The sequence below is a fragment of the Micromys minutus genome (assembly GCF_963924665.1).
Source record: "Micromys minutus genome assembly, chromosome: 20".
In the NCBI taxonomy this organism is placed as follows: domain Eukaryota; kingdom Metazoa; phylum Chordata; class Mammalia; order Rodentia; family Muridae; genus Micromys; species Micromys minutus.
Genome location: NC_137955.1, coordinates 11596186 through 11623517, shown reverse-complemented (window position 1 = coordinate 11623517; position 27332 = coordinate 11596186). Strand labels below are relative to the sequence as shown.

The window sequence follows — 27332 nt, the reverse complement described above, 5'->3', positions numbered from 1 at the left end:
GGGGGGAGAGGCAAGCTGGACATAGTTAGAATCTCTGTTTCTTTTCACCAACACAACAACAACTTTTCCTTTAAGAAACATTATATAATCTGGATACAATTTTAAAGTATGTCTATACTTGTCTTCTTTCAGAAGTCAGAGTCTCTAAAGGTAAATGGAGAAGAGAAAGCCCAGGGACTAGGCAATGAAATAAAGGACTGTGACTGGAGTTGAGACCAGAGAGGAGGCCATGCTTTCCATTGGCATTGGGCAGGCATGGTACATTGTCAAAACCTTAACAGCATCTGGTAAAAGTCCTATTGACATTGAAAATACGTTCCTCAAGTTTGTGTTGTAAGGAATCTATCTAATGTTGATGTTCCTGTATAAAAAGACACTGAATATAGGGTAATTTGGATCCTAAATTTTACTCTCCCTTGATGTGGCTTAAGCAAAGGGATGATTATCCTAGCAACCAGCTTGGCTGCTTTTATGCCAGGACCAGCCATCTTGAATACTCCATGATTTTTTGAGGCAATTATACTAAAAATGATTGCCTGGGCTCCTAAAGGTATAGTCAACAAATGCTTTCTGAAACTCTCTGTACTAGATATTTTTACTGTCATAAAACAGCTGACTGGATGACCGTTTCCACCTTGGCCACATGAAAGCCTTCCCAGTCCTGCTAAGCAAGGCTGTGGCTGTTCGAAACCACCAGCCTTAGTGACATTGATTACTGCTATTAAATATTGTGTGTGTGTGTGTGTGTGTGTGTGTGTGTGTGTGTGTGTGTGTGTGTTATATGATCTGATCTCTCCAAAATAAAAAGTTTTGATTTTTTTCAAAGCAATAGATGTAATTTGTCCAAACATCTCTTCCTGGCCAATGTAGGCAGGACACTTATATTGCCTATATTGAGTTGGGTGGAAAACATTTTTGCACTGCCTCTACTGATGTTGTAATTTCAAGTTCAAGAAAAAGCATTTTTGGAGTGGCCCTTTTTTGCTTACATTCAGTAGTACAAGCTGAAATGGAAACATGAAGAGATAGACCAAAAGGCAAGTAGGAACAACAGCAGGAGAAACTTGATAAGTGACTGACACCTGAAAATTAGGGTAGTAAAAAGAGGCAGATTACTTGGAGGCAGCTTGACATCTGAAGAAGCCAATCAAATGCGTACAAATCTAATAGCTCCTGTCTTCCAATTCCCAAGGCTTCAATCTGGAAGAGCCCTGCCTATATCCAGTGCCTGGTTACAACCTATAGCCCTAACTTCTGAGCACAGTTCATTGACAACTTCTTGGTGACAGATAAAGATCCAGATGTGCAATGCTGGCCTGTCACTGATCTTACCTACCCTGCACCCAGCATTGTCATGCCTGAGTGATTCTGTTATGTCTAGTGGCCAAGTTCCTGAGCTGTCCACTGGTCGTGGGGTGTCCGCTGACATGGTCCTCCTTCCTGTTATACTGACAGTGGTAGGAGTTACAAGTCATGCTGGCAGTCACCATTAAGTTATGGAAGGGATCAGGCATCCCCTTCTGATTGCATTATTTCAGTTGCATGCCTGCAACTGAAGGAGGTCCAGAGCTTCCAGGACAGGAAAAAGAGAGAGAGAGAGAGAGAGAGAGAGAGAGAGAGAGAGAGAGAGAGAGAGAGAGAGAGAGAGAGAGAGAGAGAGAGAGAAGCAAAAGGAGAGAGATGGAAAAGGGAGAGCAGAGAGCTGCCAAAGCCTACAAGGACCCTAAGAAGAAAACCTCCAAGGCCTGATCACCAGACAAGTCTAAGCAAGCAAGCAAGTCTTCAAGGGCAAGGTCTCAGACCTCAGACTGAGATTTGGCCTGTTAACAGTCGTCTCCACCAAGAGCCAAGGGTCCTAATACTCAAAAGGCCTATGCAGGGGATATGCTAGGCCTATAGTTTTAGTGTTTGTAAAGCTAAGCACCGTGATGCCCAGGGCCTGCCAGGGAACTGTGACATTAGGTAGTGCAACGCACCTGTTTCTACTTCCCTCATGGATGCCCCACCCACCCCTGCCTTCTCATTTACACACATAACACACACAATCAAGTTTAATTGCCCAGATGCCCTAATCAGACAATAGCAGAGCAAAGGACATCTGCTAAGATGTTTGACCTGAAAATAAGTGTTTAAGTAGCATGTCACCCCTTGGCTTATCTAATTGTTCAGTAAAGGACAAATACCGCTAAAAGAGTCAATTGGAGGAAGGAAGAGTTTTTAATGTGTGTAAGCTCTTTCCAACAACCACATCAGTTTTGGTGAAAGTCCAATAATCCTCAAAATAGAGTTGGAAAAACAATCTTTCAGTTTTCAGTCTCAAAATAATTTCTAGCTCAGTGGCCAAGAACCCAAAAACTTTTTACACTGCTAACAACCCAAATGGCCCAGCTCCCCAGTGACTGATAATGACATTGTGATCGTCTTGGTTGACTTCAGCAGTTAGTTGGGAAGAGAATCATCCTGTCAGCCTGCGGGAGTGGAAATGATTGTGGTTCATTTGTCCACCCACTAGATATGAAAATAGCCTGCTGTTTTCTCAGAACGTGCATTCGCTCTCCAAATCATATTTTATGCCAAGTTTCAAAGGACAACGAGCCACACCAGGATTGATTTTATACTAAGTCCCATTTTGTATTTCTAGCAGCAGTGTGTGGTAGGCATGTAGATGACAACTGCACCTCAGTTGGCTTCTTCTTTGTCACAGTTCCTTTTCTCATATAATTTAGCTAGACATGAGCTAAATGCAAACTTAACCAAACAGTAGATAGCATCAAAGGTAATTGTCAGAGAATAACTCTCAGCAAAATGGTTTACAGATAATCTGCTTTATGGGGTAGTCAGAGTTTTTTATGGTTAGGAAATGTTAATTATATGAATGCTAGAAAGTGTCTCCTAAGTACTTCTGGCTTATATGAATTTGTTATAAATTGAGATATAATCCCACCTCCAAAAGTACCCAATTCACAGAGAAAGACCAAAACAAAGAAATTCCATGTTCTATAATTGACTTACTTGGGGTGTCAGTGCACTTGATCCTGTACATAAAATTTACTCAGGATACACAAACACTGAGAACATAGCCATTTAGGTGTGTTTGCACACTTTCTAATAACAATACCGGTTGTTCAAGGATAGAGAGAAAATCAGTATGGCAAACTCCCTTGTAGACCTGGTTTTAAAAAAAAATTTAAATCAGATTTTAGATTTAGAGAGGAAGTATGGGGGATTCAGCTCTGGGAGAAGCTATGTCATGGTGAATATATAGTGAAGTTAGTTTTTGTTTATTTTTTAAGCAAACAGAAGGTTCTTCTTTCAAATAGGGAAATCCCTAAAAACCAGAGAATATTGGGGAGTCACCAACACAGGCTGCTGCTTGCTGAATAGTAAATAATAAAATCCACAGGAAAAGGAAATGGTACCAAGGAAGGTAGAATATGTTTCTCTTGTCATCATGTCCTATACATGGGGACCAAAGCAAGGCACGCTTGTTCCAGTGCTTTCCCATGAAGCAAGGACTATGCGGAATGTGTGGTCTTGTTCTTTACCCCTGAATCTGGCTCATTCTTTTTGAAGAATGTGATACTGTTTGGAAGATTCCTGGACTCAGACACATTTTAGATTAGAAATCACAGACTAAGCTGTAGCTACAGCAATCAATAATATTTCGTTAAGGTCGGAACACCTAAGAATAAGTAGGCATATTGCACGATTCCCATTTTATGGATTTATCTGCTATAGATGGCATGAACCTGTCTCCAAAAAGGTTGAAGATTTAAAATTAAAATTGCATGTAACCTAATAATGAGTGTCAAGTGAAGTTCTATTTGTAATTTAATTATATTCCTGAATGCAGACCTTTGTCTATTTATTTCAGTGTCATAAAACATAGCTAATAGAATATTCAACATTTTCTTAAACATATATATATATATATATTTGTGAAAAATCAACATGTTGTTATGTGAGCCATCTAAACTGTGAAAACACTCTTACCAAAATAAAATAATATTTAGGGAAAAACAAATAGTAAATTAATCTCATTTGTAAGTCAACAAGTGGAGGTCAAGAGTTTCATTTAGATGTTAAGCAACAGGTTTAGCTACCTAGAGCTTTATAATGCAAATATCACACACCAGTAGAACTGACTGCATTGAAAATGATGCCATTTATACAATAAAGCAATCAACAACTTGTAAGCAGAGAATAGTTTAGGTGACCATCTCCAAAGAGCATAAAATAAAACAGAGAAGACCTGAGTTGCCTATTTTTATTTGCTGCTGTGTTTTGTTCCGTATCTAATACTTCTTTACAGAGTAACATTGAGGTGACAATGGCATTGAATTCCAACAGAAGCAAGATTAAATAACCCCAAAAGACTGTCACCTTATCATCACCAAACAAGTTTGATGAGATTGCTTTGAGACAACTTTTCTGACACTACTCTTCCATTTTTTTTTCTTTTCAACTGTACTAACAGAAAGTCCTTTGGAATTTAGTCAAATGTCCCTTAGAGCCTCTTTCATTACACTTTAGTTAATTTAGCCCTTCTCTCCAGAATATTGCTGTTGTGTCTTTTAAAACTCACTCTTTAGCTTTTAGTTTGCTTCTAGAAAGTGGATTCTTATAGACTGTATATTAGTTGTATAGCTGTAAGAGATTAATCCCATTTCAATGTCTTTAATTACTAAACCTTATCATATTGACTATTTGAAGATAGGGAATCCAAGTTGGACATGCAAGTATGTGTTTCTTCTGGGAGATCCAAGGAGAATGCCATTGCCAGACACCAACCTGCTTTCCAGGGCTGTTGGACTCTTCCCTAAAGTTTTCAGAGCATGGCACCTTCAAGACTGGTCCTCCCCTTCATTTGTATGATTGCCACATGTCTGGCTCTCATGCCTGCCCCCTTCCTTTGGAGGACCTTTGTTATATCCCAATGAGCTGAGACTCCTCAGTGGCCCTGAATGATGTCCCTATCTAGATATGCCTAAGAAAATTCCACTTGTAAACTCCCTCTGCTCACGTAGTCCATTCAGAGTTCTGTGGATTGCAGCATGCACTTGGCAGAAACCAGTCACAGAGTAAGAGTTTTCTCTTTTTCTAGTATAGAAATCAGTCTGGCCTTTGTTCTGACCAGAAATATAATATATATTGATATATTGAACTAAATCAACTTACACACACACACACACACACACACACACACACACGCACACACACACACACACACACACACACACACACACAGAGAGAGAGAGAGAGAGAGAGAGAGAGAGAGCGAGAGACAGAGATCCTTAAAAAATAATAGCTATGTATAGTACACTGTGATATTTTCTTTCCAATTCTGTTACTTTAAAGAATGCTGCTGCTAATGCATTTCGCTCAATTCTTGACAGCTTATATGGTTCCTAATCACAGTTCCAATGTTACCACCGTACAGGCAAATTGTGCACTATCCAAGCAAACCACCTGTAGACGCCAGAGACCATATCTCATCATGTGTCCTGCAAAGGGGACTCACTTATCTTCATCTATAGCTCAGGAGGCCGCACCGACATAGATTGTGTAACTTTCCAGCCTACTATGATGTCTCTGTTGGAGCACTTCCTACATAGTCCGTCCTCTTCATCTCTCTGCTCAAGTGCATGTCTCTGTTTTCCCTTCCTCCCTTCTTTCTCCCCTCCCATTTCTTGCCCTTCTCCCTCTTTCTTTCCTTCTTGCTGTCTCTCCTTTCTGCCTCCAATTTTCCTCTCACTCCTCTTTTCACTGATCTCTTTTCCCACCTCTTCCTCCGCTCTGGTTTCTCCCCATGCCCCTCTCTTACTCACAGGCCTGTCACTCTTTCTTCACAGGACATGTACCAACTGCAAATCTGTCTCCTTTCTATCTCCTTCCTTTTCCTACTTTCCTCTCACTTTTCTTTGTTCTCTTTTTAAAGAGACCATCATGGTAGAACCTAATACTTTCATTAATAACAAAGAAGACTTATAGGAATAAGCATAAACTCCCATGAGAAACCCTGTAGAAATGAACATTAATATTCACATATTCTTTTCCAATATACAGTTTTATATATTTGATAATACTAAGTGTTTGTACTATAGAACTTCCTACATTGCTTTGGTCTTAGAGGTCAATAAGGGTTACAAAACAGGAATTCTTAACAGAAAATGAAATTCAGGACAACCTTCTTGGTGTTTTAATAAGTGTTCACTAAAGGTGAGATTCTATGAGGAATGTAAAGAATCTTTAAGAAAAAAAGAACGAAAGAGGGAGAGAGAGAGAAAAAGAAATAACTTAGAAATAATAAAATAATAAGTGGTCTTCAAATTGAGTACTCCTGATGTACACCGAGTTTATTGTTTTGTAGAGACATTTGTATTTGGGTTGATCATTGTGACTTAACATCCAGTATCTTAGAGAAATTGCTTAGTTTTTTTCAAGCCACTAGTGTGGTCTAAAGAGGGAGGTTCCCTAAAGGGCCTGCTTTGTCGGTCTGCGTCCTCAATACCCCTGGGAGTTCGCGCTTATCCCACTCTGCCTGGCACGTGCCAGGCTGTATGCAAGCACCGAGACGCCGTGCCAGGGTGGGAATGCAGTCTGAGATATGGAAAATCTGCCTGAGGAGGGCAGAAAGGGGTAAGAAGGAACTCTGCTTGTCCCAGCAGGTGATTGTCCTAGGCTGGAGGCAGGCTTGGTGGTTATTGTGGCTGGGAGCACAGAGAAGCCTTCTACAGGAGAATAAAGATATAAAGAATAAAGCTCTGTAGACAACGGACTTCCTCAGATTCCTCACAGCAGATCTTGATGAAAAGAGGCAGTCTCTGATCTAAATAGTTTATTGTCCTGGTGGAAAATAGCTTTATAAGACCATACCCAGCTTTTCAGAGTGGGCCCAAGATTAAAAAACCTTTAGCAGATAGGAATATCTGGGAAGGGGAGGTAATTGGCTAAGCCCTTTGGGCCTCTAGGTTCCTCATTAGCATGGAGAACTGTTGCGCCCCACTTCCTGCCAGCAAGAATAGGCGTGCAACAACAGGATTCTTCTGCGAACAACCTTTATTGTACAATACTCTGAGCAGGGGACCCCATGTGGAAGAAAAATACACTGCTTATATATGCCCAGGAGACTCATGTCGCTACCTGATTGGTGCGCCCTCCAGTAACTCATTAGCATGCCCCGAGAGCGGGCTGTGATGTCTGTGGCACATGTGTGCTATGTCTCTTGGGCTCTGTTTGCTGAGTCATCGGCAGGAAGCCGGCGCCATGTTTGGGTGCGGCACAAACGGCTCTCAACAGAGAACTCTGCTTTGGGCCTATGTAATCATAAGACACATTTCTTTTTTGTAAGAAACATGGCATGTGTTCCAAGTCATAAGTCTGGCAGGGGGCTGGGAGTCGCCTAAGGCTCAAGTGTGTGCCCACCAAGTCTCCTAGTCTCAACCTGCTCTTCCTTACCAAACTTTTTGGCATGGTTTTATGTCCCATACCTGCTGTAAAGTTTCTTAGAGGAATCCAGCAATTATAAGTATTCAACACTATTGCAGCCTGCTCGGTCAGTCATCACTGGGGGTTGTAGGGATTGCCACTTTAAAGATGTTCCCAAGCTTACTAAAGCCTGCTAATCATTGCCCAGAAATTAAGACCTTTAAAAGTGAATCCACCAGAAGAACCCTGCAGGGACCCAATAGTATCGATGTCAATTCTTCCCGGAGATCTATTCCTTTAAAAAGCCTTGACCACAAGAATTCTCTAGATGTCATGGACAGAGAGCTGGAAATATGCACCACTCAACCATACCTTTTCACAATCAAGGAACCTGACAAGATGGAGTAACCACATTTAACATCTGGTTTTGGGAGGATTTGAGCTTGGGGAAAGTAGTTCTTGGTACCCAGACCACAGCCTTCCCTGCCCTTCTCCTTCATGACTTTCTGCTCTACTTTATCTGAACTGCCCATTTCAAGCCATTGCTTCCTCATGATCAATGATGTTTTAATCCTCGCTACTTTACTTTTAGTAGACACATCTTGAAATCACCATCTTTATAAAAGCATATTTTGGTATTTTAAGAGAAACAAACTCAGCTAAGGGGTAAATGTTCAAACTCCAGAGTAATGGGACCTCCTTGGCTAACTGCATATGCCTTGGGGTCTGCATGTAATTTGTGGCCTATAGTGCATATGTGTGCCTGCTGAATATTCTAATAAGAGAAAGTAGCAAAACCTCCAAATTGAAATACCATGGACAAAAATGAACACCGTAGCCATCTATAGCTCTTGAATTGGGAAGAATTCTTCTTATTTAGAGAAGGGGTTATAGAGATGAGTAAAATCTTACATACAAAGCTCTGAAAGATGCTGAGAGTTTGGTAGTAAAAGATACATAGAAAATTAAGACACTCTCTCCTGGGTATGTTTGCTCCTGACCTTTTCTCATTTTATTTTCAACATTTTTTTAAGTCTAGAAAAAGTGAAGAGCCAGTAGAAAGGCCCTGTCTTTCCCTGAATATTTTGGTTGTAATATTTTCAGATATCTAAAGGGGAGATGACGTCTTTGTTGTTGTGACCTGTGTTCACTCTCTGACTTGACGCCTGTCCCAGTTCGAATGAGGGGCATCCATTATATTCACCCCATGTTGTGCTCCCTACAAATTAGTGAAGCAACCCCCCAGAACTAGAGCTGCCAAGTAAGAGAAACCAATGGTTAGAAATCCATTGCAGATTTTCTTTTACTGCATCCCCTGGAAAATAAAACAAGTTACAGGGCAATGTCACATACAGAACAGTACTGCTCTTCACAATGATTTAAATACTTCTCTCTAGATCTTGCACAGTTTTTACATCATCTGATTATTTAGAAATTCATACTATATGGTACATTAAAATGAATTTCAAGGCACTTTTCCAGGGAATTTTGGCTCTCACAATTCTCCAAGTAGAAATATATAATAGCTTACCTGTGTATAATAGGATTATTGCTTACCATTCTCATTCTACAAGCAGGTAAAGCAAGCTTCATTATTACAAAAAATAGCTTCTCATTTTTCTGAATTTCATTATAACAATTGTAGGCACATGTCCAGTGCACTCAGAACTAGATTCTTTTGGCTGGTTTCTGATCTGGAATTTTACAGTGCCCATGCTAGCTGGAATCTTCAGACACCTAAAAAAGAGTTAATTACTTTCCATAAACTACATTGATGACAAATTTTATACCATAAAATCTGGATACTTTTATCAGAATAGGAGGTAAGATCCATTTTAGTTTAATATCTGTGGTTTTAAAAAAAGCATATTTTAATATGCATTCATAGTTGTCAGTAAAGCTAATAGAAGTCATCTTGTAAAGGAAAATTAAGGCTCATACAGCTGGACTTGAATGATAGAGCTTGACAATACCTACTTTAGCATTAGGATCCATGACATAATTTATCCCAAAGCACTGTTATTCCCCAATGGTCTCTGTATGTTCCCTCCTCTGTCCCTTCTTCTCTTTGGAAAGGAGCCCCGTGACTCCTAAATTAATTAACTTGTATCTGGTTGGGGACAAATTAAATTTTCCATGTCTCTGTCCTGATGCATGAGAAGCTGTTTTCCGGTCCCTTGGCTGTGTTTGGCCCCGTTGTTCAATCCACCTCTTTTTGCTATCATGTTGTTTGCTTCCTGTGTGGTGCAGTTAATAATGGAGGGGGTGTGAAAGCAAAATTCAGTGTGTCCCTCAGACATGGGAGAGGCTTAAAAAGACTCTTAAGACAGTTCTAAGGCAATTTTGGTAACTTAGAAATTTAAATAACAATTGTCAGATGCCAGCAATATTGGATTGTCTAGACAAGCACATAAATAAGAAACCAAGTGTAGAAGCCTCTTGTGTTTGGGGGTAGCTCATATTGGTCATATTTAATGATAAACATTAATATTACACTAATTGAGGCTAGAAATCAGTCAGACCTAACTCCATATTTTGGAATGATAGCCTTAAACTTGCTTTGAATAGCTTTGCTTTGAGCATCCAGCTCAAACGTATACCTTTTATTTAGAAATAAATGGCTGATCTTTCTTATTTTCTATATCACCTTATAAGGTAAAAAAAAAAGCAAAAGCAGAAAGAAAGAAAAAAAGAAAGGAAGAAAGAAAGAAGAATGATATGATATTTCTATTTCTTTTCTTATATTATTAATTTCAGAACTTTTATGCCTGAAAGTTCTTACCTAGCTCCCAAAATTAAAATCACTATCCTTCGACCTTGTCCTTACATATAAGTTTAATATCTAATGCAATTCTTAATAGTTATCTGCAACATTAACCTTTCAATACTCTATTGTTTTATCAGTCAATATTATCAATAATTTACATCTTATAGTCTATGAAAAACTTATAGAATACAAAACTTTCTTTTTAAACAAGTTATTGGTTCACTGAATGCTACACTTTTTAAGTTTCAGATTTTCAGTCAGTGACCTCTGTAATTATTGTCATTACTGGGGGAAATGGTTTTCATTTCTTTGTAAAGGCTGGCTTGGAGAAGGTTCCAGAGACCTGCCCTGCCATCTTTGTCTGTCTTTTCCCATTGCAACCCTTTCCTTTTATTTGTCTGTGTACCTTTTCACAAGTAGGTTTTCTTCGAAAGAACTTTTAAAACATACCAACTTTTAGCAAAAAGGTCAACCATAACCACACTTCTTGCTTTATTTAAGAAAAGCAGTGATATTTTAGGAAAGCATAGATAGCCATTTATAAAACATCTTTATTTCCATCTCTGCCATCTTTCAAACAGGAATCATTGCTAGTGATTGATAGCCATATCTTGCAAAACTAATTCCAAAATTAGATTCCACATTAATATATTAATTATTCTATGAACTGTCAAAGAATTTAAAAATTGTAAACCATGTACAATAAAAAAGATAGAGGAAACTAAAGAGCATGTGGGAGGTGATGGGCATGTGCCATTTCTCCTGGGGGCCTGGGCTAACTGAGTTACTGTGACAGCATGTTGAGTTGTCATAATTTTCTATTTTTTTAAATTATTTATTTATTGTAGATGTGCATGCACTGCTCTATTTCCATAAACACCTGTGCCATCAGATCTCATTACAGATGGTTGTGAGCCACCATGTGGTTGCTGGGAATTGAACTCAGAACCTCTGGAGGAGCAGCCAGTGCTCTTAACTTCTGAGCCATCTCTCTAACCCATAACTTTCTATTTTAAAAGCTTCCATTGTTGGTTGAAGGAACAAAAATGGGGAGAAGTTGCTTCTTTTGCCCAAAGTCACCAGCTCAGACCATGGGGATGAACTATTATCACAATTCATTTAGTCCCACAGTGTCCTTTATTACCCAACTCTGGTAACTGTCAGCCTTGGGATGGCACTTAGAGAAAATGAAGGTTCACAGATTCACTGGCCAAGCCCATTCAGGAAGAACTTCTGAGACTGCCCCCACCACGCTTCAAATGCAATTTATAATAAAGCTGTGAGTCGTCTCCTAATCTTTTCCTGCAAAGCAGAGGTAAGAGGAGATGGGAATTTAGTGATGGATTGCAAAAGAAAAGAGAACTTTCTTCTTCTCCCATTCTTCAGCAGCTTGTAACATCTTTAGGTGTCAAGATCCATCCTTCATCCTTCTATGAAGGATGAAGAATTTAACCAAATCCAGCTTTTACACTCTTGCCCATCTGCTTGCCTCTCAAACTGTGAGATAAATCAGCAGGTTGAGCTTGTAACCTGTCTTGGAGCAGAGGGAAAAGAACACTGGGGTCACAGTCTTGCCTTATTAGCACAGAGGGATCCTTCTGCTGGGGTAGCCAGCCAGAGTGGTACCCAGCTGGAGATGCCTGGATGTTTACTGCAGAGGGTCCTTAGGTTTCAGTTACTCAGCTCTGATTCCTTAATCAAGCTATGCAAGCAGCAGGGCCTGTTTACAGAGTAAGAAAAACACATTGTCTGGCACACACGCTCTAAAAAGACATTTTGCATGAAAACAGCAATTGGAATGATAGAAAGCTAACAGAGCTCCTGGCTTCACAATCCACCCATCATGTTGACAGTAAAGCTGAAATGTGAGAAAGTGCTTTTCTAGGCTGCTAGATGTTTCCTGAAATGGTTCATGCTGATTTATTCTATTGGCAATGCTGTGGTTTTATGGGGTAACTTTTCTCTATAAAAACCTGTTAAAATACCTAAACTTTTGCTTATACATATGCCTTTTATTCCCCATAACAAATAACTTTCCATGTCCTAGATAACCTTTCTTCTTTCTTATTTCAAGTTTCAAGGTATTCTGTTGCATGATTTTACTCTTAGGAGGTCAAGGCCATCCTGGTCTACATAATGAGTTTAAGCAGCAACCAAGGCTAACTTTAGATGTTTTTCATATATAACCAATATTCAAAGACAAAAGTTAGGATTTGTCATCTAATTATCTGTGCCACATTGAAGTCTCATTTGAAATTTTTCTTAAAGGACCACAGGTCTCTTCATTCCTTGTAAAGTTTGCTATTATATTCTCTTATACAAAACTTTCAAATCATATTAGTCCCATGAGAGCATCTCCCAGGCTGCCTGAGTCATGCTTGGTCTGCATGCTTCTCTTTTACACGTTTTACAACTTAAAAACTTAGAAGAGACTCCTAAACAATTTAAAATTGCCTTCGGTGTTTATACCTTTTAATTTGGCTATCATGTAACCTCAATATATTTTTTGAATAATATAAGTGGAAAGATTTCTTTAAAAGAAATGAAGAGTTGAAGCCACTCATAAACATAATTATATATATAATGCGTTATTACATATATATGTGTATATTCATGTCTGCACATAAACATATGTGAATAAATATACACATGTGATTGGTGGTGTCATCAAATGCTCAGCACTTTACAGACTACGGCAGGCCTCTCACTTGAGCACATAGCTCATCAATTTTATAGACAAGAGTAGCTAACTTGATCCATGTTTCCCCATGTCTTTGCTTCCAGAGTGTTGGAGTCACCGGCAGGACTCTAAGACTATCTAACTTTCAAGTAGATGTTAAGAATCTAAACCACGTTCTCATATTACCCACTGAGTCATTTTCTCAGACTTGTCATTGTTAGTACTTAGTCTGGCTAGTATTGTTTCAACTTGATCCAGGATGAAGTATTTGGGAAGAGAGTCTCTCAATTGAGAAAATCGACCTATAAGATCTGCCTGTAGGCAAGTGTGTAGTACATTTTCTTGATAATTAATGGTTGGTATGGAAGTGTCCTTGACACACAGGATGGTGCCACAACTGGCCTGGTGGTCCTGGATGGCATAAGGAAGAAGATGCAAAGGGAGAAAGCCAGTAAGCAGCAGGCTTTTAAATCCTCTGCTTCAGTTCCTGCCTTGAGTACCCGCTCTGACTTCCATCAGCAATAAACTACAGTCTCAGAGTTGGAAGCTAAAATGAACCCTTTTCTTTCTAAGTTGTTTTGGGTCATGTTTTTCTATCATAGACATAGAAACATTAACCAAGACAGCAGTAATATTATTTCTGAGTCATGCTAAGAATCTCTCATCAGCAGATGCTTCTCAGATTGCTCTTTTGCCTGGCTTTCTAGTGTGCCTCCCAGATGATCCTGTTAACCTCATGTTGCTCACATCTGCCTCACAGACAGCTTCCTGCTGTGAGCTCCACCCTCCTGTGTGCTGTACATAATGAGATGCTGAGGATGCTTCTGTTTCTCTAGCATTCCATTTCTCCGTGCTCATTCCCCACCGTCTCTTTATATTTTAGAGATTTCATCCATCAGACGTAGCTTATTTTTAAGTTTTTCTTCTCAGCCAAAGTGGTTTGACATATGGAAATTCTACTTTAATCTTGAACTCATTTAACCTATCAGGTTCTCCGTTTCATTAAACATCACAGTAGTCACTGAAATAAAACTGGGCAGATATCCTTAGAGAGATCAATGACCAGTACCAGCTGATCGTCATGGTAGCAGCTTAACTGTACATTTCATCTCTGAACACTGTCCTCTTTTTTTATGGCAGGGCAGATGGAAAGAGAGGAAAGGGCATGTAGATATTTGATGTTCCCAAAGAACAAATCCCTTTTATTTCTCTCCTCCTCTAGGGGGTGGATGAGTAAGGAATAATGTTCTAGTGATTCATCCTGTTTTATATTTCCTGCTGGGCTCTGGCCCCCTGGATTCACTTCTTTGCTCTTATTAAGATGGCTGCTAATGATTATATTTTATCATCTTATACTTTACAAAAAATTATTCTTATTTACTGCTCATGATTATACTTAGAATAAGGTGTTATTTATTTGTTTGTTTTTACATCAAGAAAGCTGTTCCAAGGGGTCAAAGGACATTTATAAAGCCACCTTGCCTGTGCATCCAAAAGCACAAAAGGATTCCAGTTATTCTGACTACCAAGCTGTGCTCTTCCTGATGCTGAGCCTGGGGCACTTCCCATTTATTGAGCACTTGATACACATAAGAAGCCTTTATGGTAATATATGCTTTTTAATTATCCCAGAAACCTTGAGAAGGTAAGCAGTATCATTAATTCATCAGAAAGTGAAAACTCATAAGGATTTAACTACCTGAGACCATGTAGCTGGTATAAAGTCATGAAGTGAATATTTTTTCTTCCATTCCAGATTGTGAAGTCTGCTCTAGCATAAACAAGAATTTGCCCTCAGTGTCTTTCATTTGTTCATAGAATGATAATAGAATAACAGTGGGGTTGGGTTTATATTGCTTCTTCTCAGAAGCTGTTGAAATTTTTTTGAAATGCCAGGCAAAGTCTTTGCACTGTTTTAACACTGAGTTCCTTTAGACTAAAGTTTAGGGAGACCATGAGAGGGAAATATACAAAGGACAAGCATCTGTCAATGTGCTCCCTCCCTGACCCTTGTCACTGTGTGTCACTACACAGCACAACGTTCTACCCAACTACCTATGCCCATTCCTGAGCCATGATCTGAATATATCTCATAGGTTTCTCTTACATTTAAAACAGGATCAGGCAGAGTGGAAAACATGTTTAAGGTCATGATACATGTAGACACATATCATTACAGGTGTGTCCCATAGGTTCTATAACATCACATGCGACTCTAAGATCATATGGACTGAGTGACATGATGTTCACTGATTGAGGGGTGCTCATAGTGGGGGTACTGGGCATGTGTGGGAAAGGAGGCATACTGAGTTTCTCTATATACCCTTTGCTCAATTTTGCTGAGAACCTCCAACTTCTATTAAAGTGAAAAATGATGTCCATTTAAAAACAAAAACTCCTCAACCATTTGAATGTTGGTGAGGATATGGAGAAAGAAAAACACTCGTCCACTGTTGGTGGGAGTGTAAGCTGGTGCAATCACTCTGAAAATCAGTCTGGCGGTTCCTCAGAAAATTGGACATGATACTGCTGTGGTGCTTATGTGGTATTTATTGTTTCAGGGGAAACTCGTGGAATATATCCATAATGCTAACCCATGGGGATCTCTTTCTCCTGTCTCCCGCTCCTTACATCTGCTCTCCCCCACGTAACAACCAGTCCTGTTCAATGCAGATCAATAGCCCTACTGCTTGAGTAGGTACCACCCATCCAACCAGGCTCTGGGCTTTTGTGAATGAAAGACCTCATCTTTTATGAGGAGTCGCTTTGCATTTTAGTGGTCAAATTGGGGTTAAAGTGTCACAGAAAAGCCACATTGTGCTGTAACTGTTGAACATTTGATCTGGCCCTAGCCTTGTGTGCTGTGTGTTCTGAGAAGAAGGAGAATCAGCTACCTTGAATGAAAGCTCAAACTTATATTTATATATTTATGCCTTGGGATTTCAAAAAGATTGAACACAATCAAATCTTACTGGGAAGAAGTATGTCAAAAAAGATTAATTAGGAAGCAAGTAAAACTAGAGTCTCCCTGTCTTTGTGGTAAATGATCATAGAAAACAAGACAAAAACAAAATTGTTACATGGAATGAGGGAAAAATGACTTTATATAGCTTGAGTTGTAGATTTTATTAAAATCATAGAGTGAGCTTACATGAGTATTTAAGTCATGCTTACTTAAGAAAAAATATCTCTGAGCTCCATAAGCAGAAATGTGGGATAGGGAGCTATGTCAGGGTTTTACTGACAGCAGAGTCAAAGACCCCTCTATAAAAGAGCTATATATGGCTGTTTCTCTCTCCCAGGAAAGATGAATTGCCATGGCAACACTACCATGAAATAATAGGTCAAGTTTTATCCTTCTGCCCCAAGCTGAATTTATTAGGCTTTACTTTGAAGTAGATGCCATTGTAAAATGAAGGTTTTGGTATTTCAGAGCTAAATATTATAGCAATCTAAATCTGATCAATAAGATCCCCATAGTTGGTTAAGAGAACACTTAGATTGATTAAATATGTATTTAGAGACTAGTTTATTGCTGTTCCTTTCTAAAATGTGGGTTCACTTTACAGATGTGTGTGTAACAAAATATATATAAATGGATTCACACCAATTGTTTGTACAAGGTCAGTAAGGGGAAGTGGTTTGTAAATTTTCTTTTAACGGATGATTAACTGTGATAAAGGAAAAGTTCATATTTCATTCCCCGAATAAGTATTCAGCAAGAAAGCATAAAATATTTAAGACTCCTATTATTGTTGGCTATTTTCATAAGATGAAATTGAATGCGGCTTCATGCCTATTTGTAGGAAGGAAAAATTAAGTACAACTTGGGGAAAATTGCATATTATAAAGTAATATGTGTAATCATTATTTTGCAATTTGAGAGAACTCTGTCCCTCAATATCCACAGCTGTGACACTGTCTCTTTTTAAACAATTTCTCAGTCATTTAGGAATAAATTGCTAACATGAAGGGACACATAATTTTTGTGATATCAAAGAACATTGTTCCATTTTCTAATAGAACGTGTAAGTACTAAAATAGGTAGGTAAAATGTCCAGTTTTTATCAAGAGCAGGACATACCAAATCAGCTCTTTAAATGATTATTTTTTTCTAAGTAGAATATGATACTGTAGTTTAGCATCATATCTTTCCTAATGTCACAGGAAGAGTATGTTTAGACGTCTCTGTAAGTCTACCTTTAATTGTCTTTAATTCTTTTCTGCAGTAACTTAAAGGTTGTGTCGATGACTGAATTTTATACTGCCTTCACGCTGGTCACAAAGATGGGAAATCGGAACCAGTGGCTGAATTCATTTCCCAGTGCAGCCTATTGACAAGTCACAAATGGTGTGGGCAAATCTGGCTTTTCTGCCCAGGCAGGGCCTTGCTCTCAGTTATCTAGGACAATCTTCCCCGCCTGTCCTGTACCCTCTAGAGAGTGCCGGCAATGCTTGACATACCTCTCTTGTATATGCACTATTCCAATCCCATTCTTACCCTTTATAGCTTTCTTGCTTATGTGTACTGTGTCCTGTCTCTCCTTTTGTTTTAATCTTTTAATTATGTTGACTATGTATGTGTACACATGTGAATGTGTATAGGAGGTGGTATGTGCATACATAGGCTAGAGCTATCATATCTTTCTGGAACTAGAATTCTAGGCATTTTTGAGCTGTGCATCATGGGTATGAGGAACTGAACAGGTCCTCTGCAAGAGCAGAATATCCACTTAAGGAAATGAGCCATCTCTTCAGTCCCTTTGTCTTCTCATTTTATGAACAATTTAGTCACAGGAGTAAAATGTACCGAATCCTGTAGGACATCATATATGTGTGACTGCATGTGCAAAGAACTTTTTCTCAAATAAGTCCACATTCACAGAGTCTAGAGTGAAAACTTCAATGCACTCCATCGATAACAGTCACAGAATCAAATTTTTCAGTAAACTCTCCATCACAATTTTAAATCACTGTGATGCCTAGAGCTTTGCAAATATTTTCACAATTTCAGTCTTTTTAATTTCTGGAACAATAGTGTTCTGCTTAATAACATCCTTTAATGGGTAAAAAATTTTAATTTTCCCATTTTTGCTTCTTACTTACCTACTTTGGTAAAATGTATTGTTCTCACTGAATGATTTAGTGATAAATACTTTCAGTTGAATTGTTTTTCTGGAATCAGAGATCTGGCCCCCTGCTGTGTGTGACTTAAGTTTTATCCAAAAGCTCCTTTCTTCTTCTTTTCTTTTTTTTCTTAAAAGCTGTTTTTCTGTTTGTCCCTTTCCCAATTTTGATATGTAATGGTGACTCAATCCTGTGGTTTCTAGCATCTTCCTGTAACATTTCAATTACAGTATAATGGTATCATGTGTTGCTCTCTCTCAATGATTAAAAGATGCCACAATGTGAAATTGATGCATTTTAGGGCAGTACAGTGTCTTTCCCATCGCAATAAAGTTAACATTCTGTGAGAAGGAGACCCCATCGCCAGCAGAGGCAGGAGAGTTAGCCCAGTCTTTTCAACATGTTTATCAGCTGGCTATGCTGGAGACATGGTTGGCAGGGGTCTTGATCACCTTTCTCAGTGTCTCCAGTATTTCAATGTTTTCCTCTATGGCAAATGAGATAAGAACTGTGTGTTGTGCAGGGAAGAAAGCAGGCATGGAACTCTCAGCCTACACCAGTGGTATTCAGTCTATGCCAAGAGTGTTTAAAGGTCCTTGACAGTGGATGGAGTAAGAGTAAGCAGCTCTCATGCTCATCTTCCTAACAAGATGGAGTCCAGAAGAAAGTGGAAAAGGCTTTAAATAATCTGACTAGTAACAAGAGGTTCTGCTTCCCAGAGGGACACATCATTTTACCATATCCTTGACTATCCCTTGCTGTTTTAAGCATGATCACTGGGAATTTGGCTCTGGAATTATATATGTGTTCTCTTCTTTGTTTCATGGCTATTAGTACTCTTAACCAAATTAAGTTCATGATTTTCTGAGAACACACAAAAGACTCAATATTAGATTCTTTCTGTTCAGTTTCTATGTTGTTCCAATTATATACAGTTGATATCCTAGGCATCTACATTTTCATAACTTTTATGAAACATTAAGCAAAATGCAATAAAATATTTGCATAATTGCCAAGAAACCCTTATATTAGAATGTAATTGGGGAGTTTTGATTTCTATTATTATGGTTAGAATGTGACTTCTTACTTATTAGTCACTTAGAATTTACATTTTCTAATGATTTTAATACTACTTTTCCGATAAAGATGTTAATGGCACAGTACAAACATATTTCCCAATATGCTTTTCTTCTGCCACTGGAAGTATGTTTTTAAAAGCTTCATTATCGTGTTTCCTTAATTGCTGTGTATTTGAACATTAATATTTGTTTCATCCCAACTCTGAATCCTTATTCTCTCTAATACTATCTTTAATCTGGCCATTCTAATCCTTTGCCAGAGAAGCATGTGTTCTTGTTGGCTTTATGAAGTCACACTCTTGGCTAAGATGATCCTAGTTGCCCTGATGTTTACTCTCTGAGCTCAGCTTCTTTGATTCTCTCCTCCCTACACCTGTAGTGGCAGAAGAATATAGTCTCCAAAGAGAGTGGTAAAGGGGAAAACTGAAGTGTGTGTGCATTAGAAACAATGTTTTTCATCCTGAAAGAATGAAAGAGTACTCATAGGTTGAACCACAGAACCAGTTCTTCGGGTTGATAATAGTTAGCAGAGTTCTTTACCTCATTTGTGTGCTGTGAAGTTCTGATTTCACTGCTACATGTCATGGCTTTTGCAGAGACAACTCTCTGCATTTATTTTTGTCTCTTATCTACAATCTTAAGTAGTTAGCTCTGACATCTCGGGACAATACCATTTAAGCTCTTGGTTTTATCTTTGATGCATCAGGAGCTCTGGAACCCCAATACTTTGGCTTAGCTTTAGAAGGGTTCTATTTAGAAAGGTTAGATACTTACATGACCATGATCCACAACCACATAATAGAGGAGCAAGAACTCAAGCACTCATTTGCTAATACAACTCGTACATTAAAAGAAGGCACTTTATTGTCATCATATAGCTGATTAAACTGACATTGAACTGCAACCTCCTTAAAAGTAGTAACATGTTCCTTTTGTCCTTACACCAGCTAGTATTTATGCACAGACAATAAAGGCATAGTGAGGGGGCTTTAAAGTATGTCATGAGACAAAATTTCAGGTTAGATAATCTTTTCTTTCTTTCTTTTTTTAAAGCTTTAAGCTGGTTTGTATTTATTCATGAAAGGAGGAAGGAACGAAGGAAGGGAGGAAGGAAGGAGGGAGGGAGGGAGGGAGGGAAGGAACGAAGGACTTTCTCAGAGTACTACAGAGCTGACATGTGAACATCAGTAGAAAAAACAAAACAAAACAAGGAAGAAAAGACATCTGTGTGCCCGACACACCTTTTCCAATGATGTTGTCCTGTGCTGCAGATTATCAATCTCTCCCTCAATGTGTTTTCCCTCATTTATGAGATATCACTGTTTTATCTTTTTTTTTAGGACACAGCAGGCCAGGAAAGATACAGGACCATCACCACAGCCTATTATCGAGGGGCCATGGGCTTCATTTTAATGTATGACATCACAAACGAAGAATCCTTCAATGCTGTACAAGATTGGTAAGTTTGGGCAAATATTGCCATAATAAACTGTGATAGCTTCTCTTTCGACAACCTAGTTTTCCATAGCAGAGGTCATGGAGCAGTGTCTGATATATGTTCACCATGTACTACAATCTCACGTGCGCTCTGAGCTAAGGAAAAGCTGGTCATGCTCAGAACCATTGCCAGGGTGTTGGCAAGAAGTCACATTGGTGACTTTCCTTCAATGTGTTCATTTCAGGGCTATGCATCTCTTGACTCTTCCTTCCTTAGAGTTGAGTGTGCTGCTACTGACTTTTTAAAAATTTAAATAATGATTTGGAAGTTTATTGATCTAATGTAGGGATCTAGAAAATAAGACTGGTGATCCATGCTTGGCTTGCAACATGTTTATTAAATAAACTTCATTGGAGCACAGTTGGGGTTCTTTTTAAAAAATAAAAATAAATCTGTGATGCTTTCACAACCACAAAATGTAAGTAACTGCAGCAGGAACCACATGGCCTGCAGAACCTAAAACATCTCTCTCTCTGGACATTTGGGAGAAATCTTTGTTTCTTCTCTCTCTAGTTTTGGTAAATAGGTTTTTCAGGCTAGAACACTGGAAAGGACTTGGTACAAAAGCAGGGTTACTGGCAGGACCTTTGTGACTTGTAGCTACATAAAACCCTGTGGAATACTTGTATCCATGATGACTGTGATATGCAGTGGGGAGGGGCTTTCTGCTGTGTGTCTCTTTCCTAGTTTCCCAGAACAGCAGGAGTCTAGAGCATGGCCATGAATTCCAGCACAGGGCTGAAAAGGTTTCTCTTTTACAAAATTTCCAGAATGAATCTTCGACTGGTAGTGACCACGGGTGGCTGGTGGAGTAGTTAACACATTTAAAAAGTAAAGAGTCATAGCACTTCTCTTATATGAAGTGTCACACGGGCATTATACTGCAAAACCAAATTTATTTCTATTTTCTATACTAGAATTATCCATTGATTCTATAAGCATAAAAGAATCTGAGTTTAGAAACTTATTATTCTTCTGGGAAGACATCGATATCTACCACATACATCTACACACAAGCATGTGTACAATAAACATATACATACATGTATGTACACTTATACACATATATACATACATGATACGTATGTGTGCACAAACACAAACACATATGCACACATCTACTCACATATATACACATGCACACTTTCTATGTATGTGATAATACCATTGACAACAGCAACTCAAAAGAAAAGCATTATAAATTGTTAAAAGTCAAATTTGGAACCTGTATGAAAAGTAGTTATCTTTCACTGAAAGATATAGGATAAGGCTTACAAGACCTCCTTATAGTGCAGTGACTCTTATAAAAATAAAAAATTTCCAATTAGCCCATAAATTCAAGGTAGGCCAGATTAAATACCAGAAAAATGGAACAGGATAAGAAGTCAGACACAAACACATCTGTGTGTGGATTTTGTTTCTGATAGAAGCAGCATTGATATTGGTGTTCCCAGAGAACCATTCTGTTAACAGACACATGCTATTTGCCTAATTACCATTCATGGCTGTGGTCCATACATTGTCCTGCAAAACAATAATTTCAATATTGACTACTCTACTAAACCTGCTGAGACCCATGCAAGGATGCAGAAAGGATTCAGACTTACAATTTCATACAGTGGTGTTCTGGTGCTGTTTGTACACAGCTCCACTTACACAGTTGCTTCAGTGAAATTCACCCCCCACCCCGAGTGAGCATACAGTGATATATTGAGCTCATTAAAAAGAAATGCCAGTAGCGGCACCAGGAGCCACGCAGTCAGCCTTGCTGGCTTGACAATGAAGGTGATACAGAAATGGTCAGCCTCTGCCTGCTTAAGCATCTCTCTGTGGTCCAGTCAGTTGAGCTTCACCACACTGAGTCTTATGCTGCCTCGTGTATCCACAGACCCATCTGGCTCCCCTCAGCCTGCCTCTACCTCAGACTCTCTAGAGAACTCCAGTTCCTCCTGCTATCCTTCTGAGGTTCTAGTCCCTGTCTTCTGAATGGCACATTTTCCAAATTATTCTTTTTTCTCTGATCTCTCTTCTTACTCTTTCTGGGTACCAGTGACATTTTCCTGTGTCCTGTCCATGGCCAACTTCTTCACATCCACAGATTCATTTATCCCTTAAAGCAGGTGTCTCCCAGATCTAAATCTCTGGCCTTGTTTTGTAAATGGCTGCTGCATTACCAGATACTCAAAATATATATCCCATCCAGATTCCCACCCAGTAACTAGAAGTTATTTATCAGCACCTGAGACCTCTTGACTTCCTGACATAATTATTGCTCATCGAAAAAGACTGCATCATTTGAGTTAACCATGAATCCACCTCTGGCTTTCACCATCTGAATCATGACCAGGGCGTGCGTATTCATTTATTTAACCCATATATTCCTTGACATGTGCCCTGCCTTTCCCTTCCTTCTTTGTCCACCTTTGTTTAGTTTCTCATTGTTGTATTCTGTTCCTACCCTAATTGGAACCTTCTAAGTTTCTTGACTTAATTTTTTTTTATTCTCAATCCATCCTACCCCTTGGCAGCTTTCAATGACCCTGATGTTCCCAGAAGACCCTGTCCTAAAGCCATAGTTCACCATTGCCTCCTGAGTTGGAACTTCCCAGCTTGTCTCTCAGACACCCTGCATCATGATATTGCTGTAACTTTGTAACACTATTTTTCTGTCTTCTAGAGGAAAGCAGAAACCATTGGCTCTAAAACCTAGCCCCAACATTTCCAACTCTTAGCATTTTCTTATGCCTTATTTGTTTTGGCATATTATTTTCCTGTAGCTCTAGGTTCTATCTGTCTCTGGGCATCTAGATTTCTCCAATGCTGGAGTAAGAAAGTTTATCTGGAAAACCACTGCTATTCATTTGTCTTTTGACCAATTATGTAACTATTAGTGTGTTGGGGATTCTAATTAGTATCCACTGAGCCAGTAGGTCCTTCATATCTCTCCTGACAGCTGAAGGCGAGACATGAATTATGCCTACATTTTCTGTGTTACTGGATCTGCCATCACCGGGTTAAATGAGTCATTCTGACTTTCTGAATATCTCACAGATACAGTCCTCTCCTTTCTCTCTACTCTCATCGACTTAATTCAAATGTCCTTCGGAGAATTTCTATCTTGTCTCTGTTTCTCTCATATGCCACGTGGCAGCAAACTGTGGACGCTCAAGTCAATCCCTGTGAAGGATTAGCAAGTATTAGTTCAGGCTCCATGCTGGGGGCTCTAAACCAAAATCACCCATGAGGTATTTTCCTAAAGGCGACTTGGGGTGCATTTCTCACTGAGACCATTGTTTTTTAATGAAATCCAAAGTCTACTCCTCTGGTATCATCTCTTATCCTGCTTCTCCATGTATTTTATCCTTTCCTAGGAGGGTTCACCAGAGTTTCAACCTTTTACTATGCCTGTTCTGCCCAGACTGTCTTCACTCAAAGCAGTCTGAATGTTTTTATCATCTCAGCCAAGCCCACGTGGTACTTCCCTACAGCTTTACAATACAGCTCTACCCACTTCTAGCCCCATCTCCACTCCTGGTGGACAGCAATACTGTCAGCCCCATCTCTGTAGCCCTTCTTCCAACATCAAATATCACACAATGTAATGTTTTGGTAGAGTTTTCTAACATGTAAATTGTGGCAAAATTTGTATGCCAAAAGTTCACCATCTTAATTATTTTGCAGTTGCATTAAATCATCTACAAAATTCTATCCGAGAGAGCTGGGGGGGGGGGGCAGATAGTATGGAGAGATAAGTGTTAGCTTTTCAGTTGAAATGACTTTTGGAGATGTAGAAAGTCTCTTTAATTTGGCAAGTTCCCCAGTTCTGTGGCACGGATATAGAATAAAATTCACTCTAAGCTCACATATTAAATTATGTAGCGTTTACAAAGTTTCAAAACTGACACAATAAACAGAGGATGTTTGCAATACAGTTGATGAAATGGGTCCGTGGTTCCTAAGCGCTGAGAGAGAATGTGTGTTCCGGTTGTACCTTAGACACTGGGAAGGAGAGCCTGTGTGCTAATGCTTCACTAGGGTAGGGGAAAGGGAGTTCAGCAGAAGCAGGAGACGGCTGTTCAGTCGCACTGCAAGAACGAAGACTTTCCAGTAAAAATGTGTGCAATACAGTCAGAACACTGCAGGAGCCTGGATCCCCTTGCTCATGCCTGCAATTCGTTAAGTGGAAGAGACAAAAGCATACAGTGGCACTGTGGCATTAGAAATAAAACGGTTTTTAGAGAATGCATTCTACTTTGAAATGTAAATAAAATAAATCCAATTTTTTAAAAAAGAAAGTATAGTTAATAAACTAACAAGTGATATGTAAAATTAACAGGACCCAGTAGGTTAAACAGTTCCAGAAAAGTAAGGTCCGCCATTGAACCCCCCCCCCCCAACCCTTGGGAGAGCTTTTCATATGTCTTGTTCTCAGAGCATCCTCTGGGTCTCAGTTTGGTTTTGACCCCCAAACCTAGACTGTCCATAAGCTCCCAGGCTCTTACAGAATTCTAGCACGGTGGCTTTCGGCACCTGCACATATCACTGTGCATTTTATTTTGACTTAGAAATCTGTCTCTACTGTGACTTCACATCTTTCTATTCAAAGTGTGACATGGGCCACCGACTGCTGTATTCTCCCTTAGAAGATGTCATTGCTGGCAACTCCCACCCCCGGCTTGTTTATTTACAGTTCTTGTTTGATGGCACCGGGAAGGACTATAAATATAAAGTTCTTTCTAAGGCTAGAAGTCTGGAGAAAAGATTGGTTTGCTCAACACCGGTCTGGGGATAAAAGTCTAACAGCCTCATCCCACCAGTTTGAAAGAATTCTTCCTGTGACATTCGGGTACCACTGCGTATGTGGCAAAGCTAGGCTGCAATGTCACCTTCAAATTCTCTCTTCCTCTGTGGTTTTCTCTTTCCTTCGCCATCCTAACATATTTAGCAACCAGTCTTAAGGGGATCTTGTGTTAATAAAAAAAAAAATATTTTAACTTAAAATCACAACTGAGATCCGGTGAGCAGCTGCTAGGGCTTTTTGTTGTTGTTTTGATTTTTTTGGTCTTGTTTGTTTTGCTTTGTTTCCAGAACTTCTTGAGTGATCTTTACAACCTTTCAAATCATTTTTGTCACAACCCAGGGGAACAGTGGCAGGGCTGGAAAGGTAGCCATCTGACCTGCGACTTTCATCAGAGCCCACACTAGACCCCAAGCTGCCTATTCTTCCTCTATGAATAGTAATAATAGCAGCCACCATGGCTACCTTTTTCTTGTTGACCTGACTTGTCTGTAGCACATTCTTCTTATGCACACAACCCCCCTTAAACTCAAGTTGTACTCAGAAGGTAAACAGCCGCCTAGTCAATCCATGGCCCTTTCCAGATCAAACAGCAACAAAGCCCAAGGAAGCATTTCCTAAGTTGTCATCTGCATGTTAATTAACACCTGCTAAAACTTCCCCATTTCATCCTGACTTCTCATTTTCTCAGGTCTTATATTTGGCCCTTCAAAAGAATGAACGTTTGTGCATCTTACACTGAAGTTTGAGGTGCTATCTTTTTTCTTTACTCAAAATTATTCCGTATAAACTTGCTATAAATGTTGAATTATAACTGAACCATTTCAAAACAGTATCATCCTGGTGGAATCCTGAATTCCATGTCTTAGCATTTTTTCTGAGTGATTATTTACCATGGATCATATGTTTTTTCTGCCGAAAGACATTTTCTTTAATATACACTGCTGCTATGCGAACATTGATATCCTGACCAATGAATGTGCTTGCTGTGACTCAGGCCTGGAAGAACCTCATCTAGCATATGTATTTTCTCTGTGCTTTCTGTGACTCGCGGAGAGAACCATCACATAATCGTGCTCATAAATCCCAGGGACTATTTCAGCAATAATCTTGAAGACCACTTTAGACAGTAACGTCATACAAGCAAGGACACTCAAAGTCACACAAACAAAGTGTAAATCGTGGCAACAAATATGTGTGTTTTCATTTATATTACAAGAGCTCAAACAAAAAAACCATGTGGCCACACTTGCTGTAAGCTAAAAATGTGTGCAACAAATGGCTTAGAGCATGCTGGCCACCATCTCAAAGCCACAAGTAATGACAACCAGTAAGGTTTACAAACATCTTTATACTTTGTACCTTTCCTGCAGATGACTAGGGGCTGGAACAGGATACTAAAAAAGAAGTGTGTTAAAAAAAATAAAATGAAATGTGTTTGATAATATTTCCAGTATGTTCACCGGTCATCCGATAATGGTGACTCTGTTTGGAGAGGTTGTGGAAGTGAGAACTCGCTGAGAATCACGTGGGACAAGAACTGAAAGTATCTTCTCCTTTGCTGCTTTCTGTCTCACTTTATGCTTCATGGTTAGATGTGAAGTGAATCACTTTCCTCTGCTACAAGCTCCTGACTCCAACATGTTCTCCCATGTAACCGTGTACTGAGCACCCTGAAGCCATTAGCAAAAATAAATCACTCTGTCTTTGTGTCTCTGTGTCTGTCTGTCTTTCTGTCTGTCTCTGTGTGTGTCTCTCTCTGTGTGTGTGAGTGTGTATGTGTGTGTGTGTGTATGTGTGTGTGTGTAGGAGGATGTATGTGTGTCTCTATTTCTGTGTCTCTCTCAGGTGTTTTGTCTATCCCTCCCTCCCTCTCTCCCTCCTTCCTTCCTTCCCTCCCTTCCTCTCTCCATCTTACCTATCTGCATTTTAAAAAGTCATAGGCTTCTTAAAGT

General features: G+C 39.3%; 1 protein-coding gene across 1 annotated transcript in view; it reads left to right on the top strand.

The window, feature by feature from the left end:
• The window catches only part of RAB3C (RAB3C, member RAS oncogene family), a gene marked incomplete at both ends in the record, with an annotated part of 210344 nt that overhangs the window by 82109 nt on the left and 100903 nt on the right, over window positions 1-27332 (top strand). The window contains one exon of the mRNA XM_080933581.1: window positions 20422-20540. Within this exon, the coding sequence (XP_080789707.1) occupies window positions 20422-20540 (119 nt within the window). The remainder of the gene's footprint in view (window positions 1-20421; window positions 20541-27332) is intronic.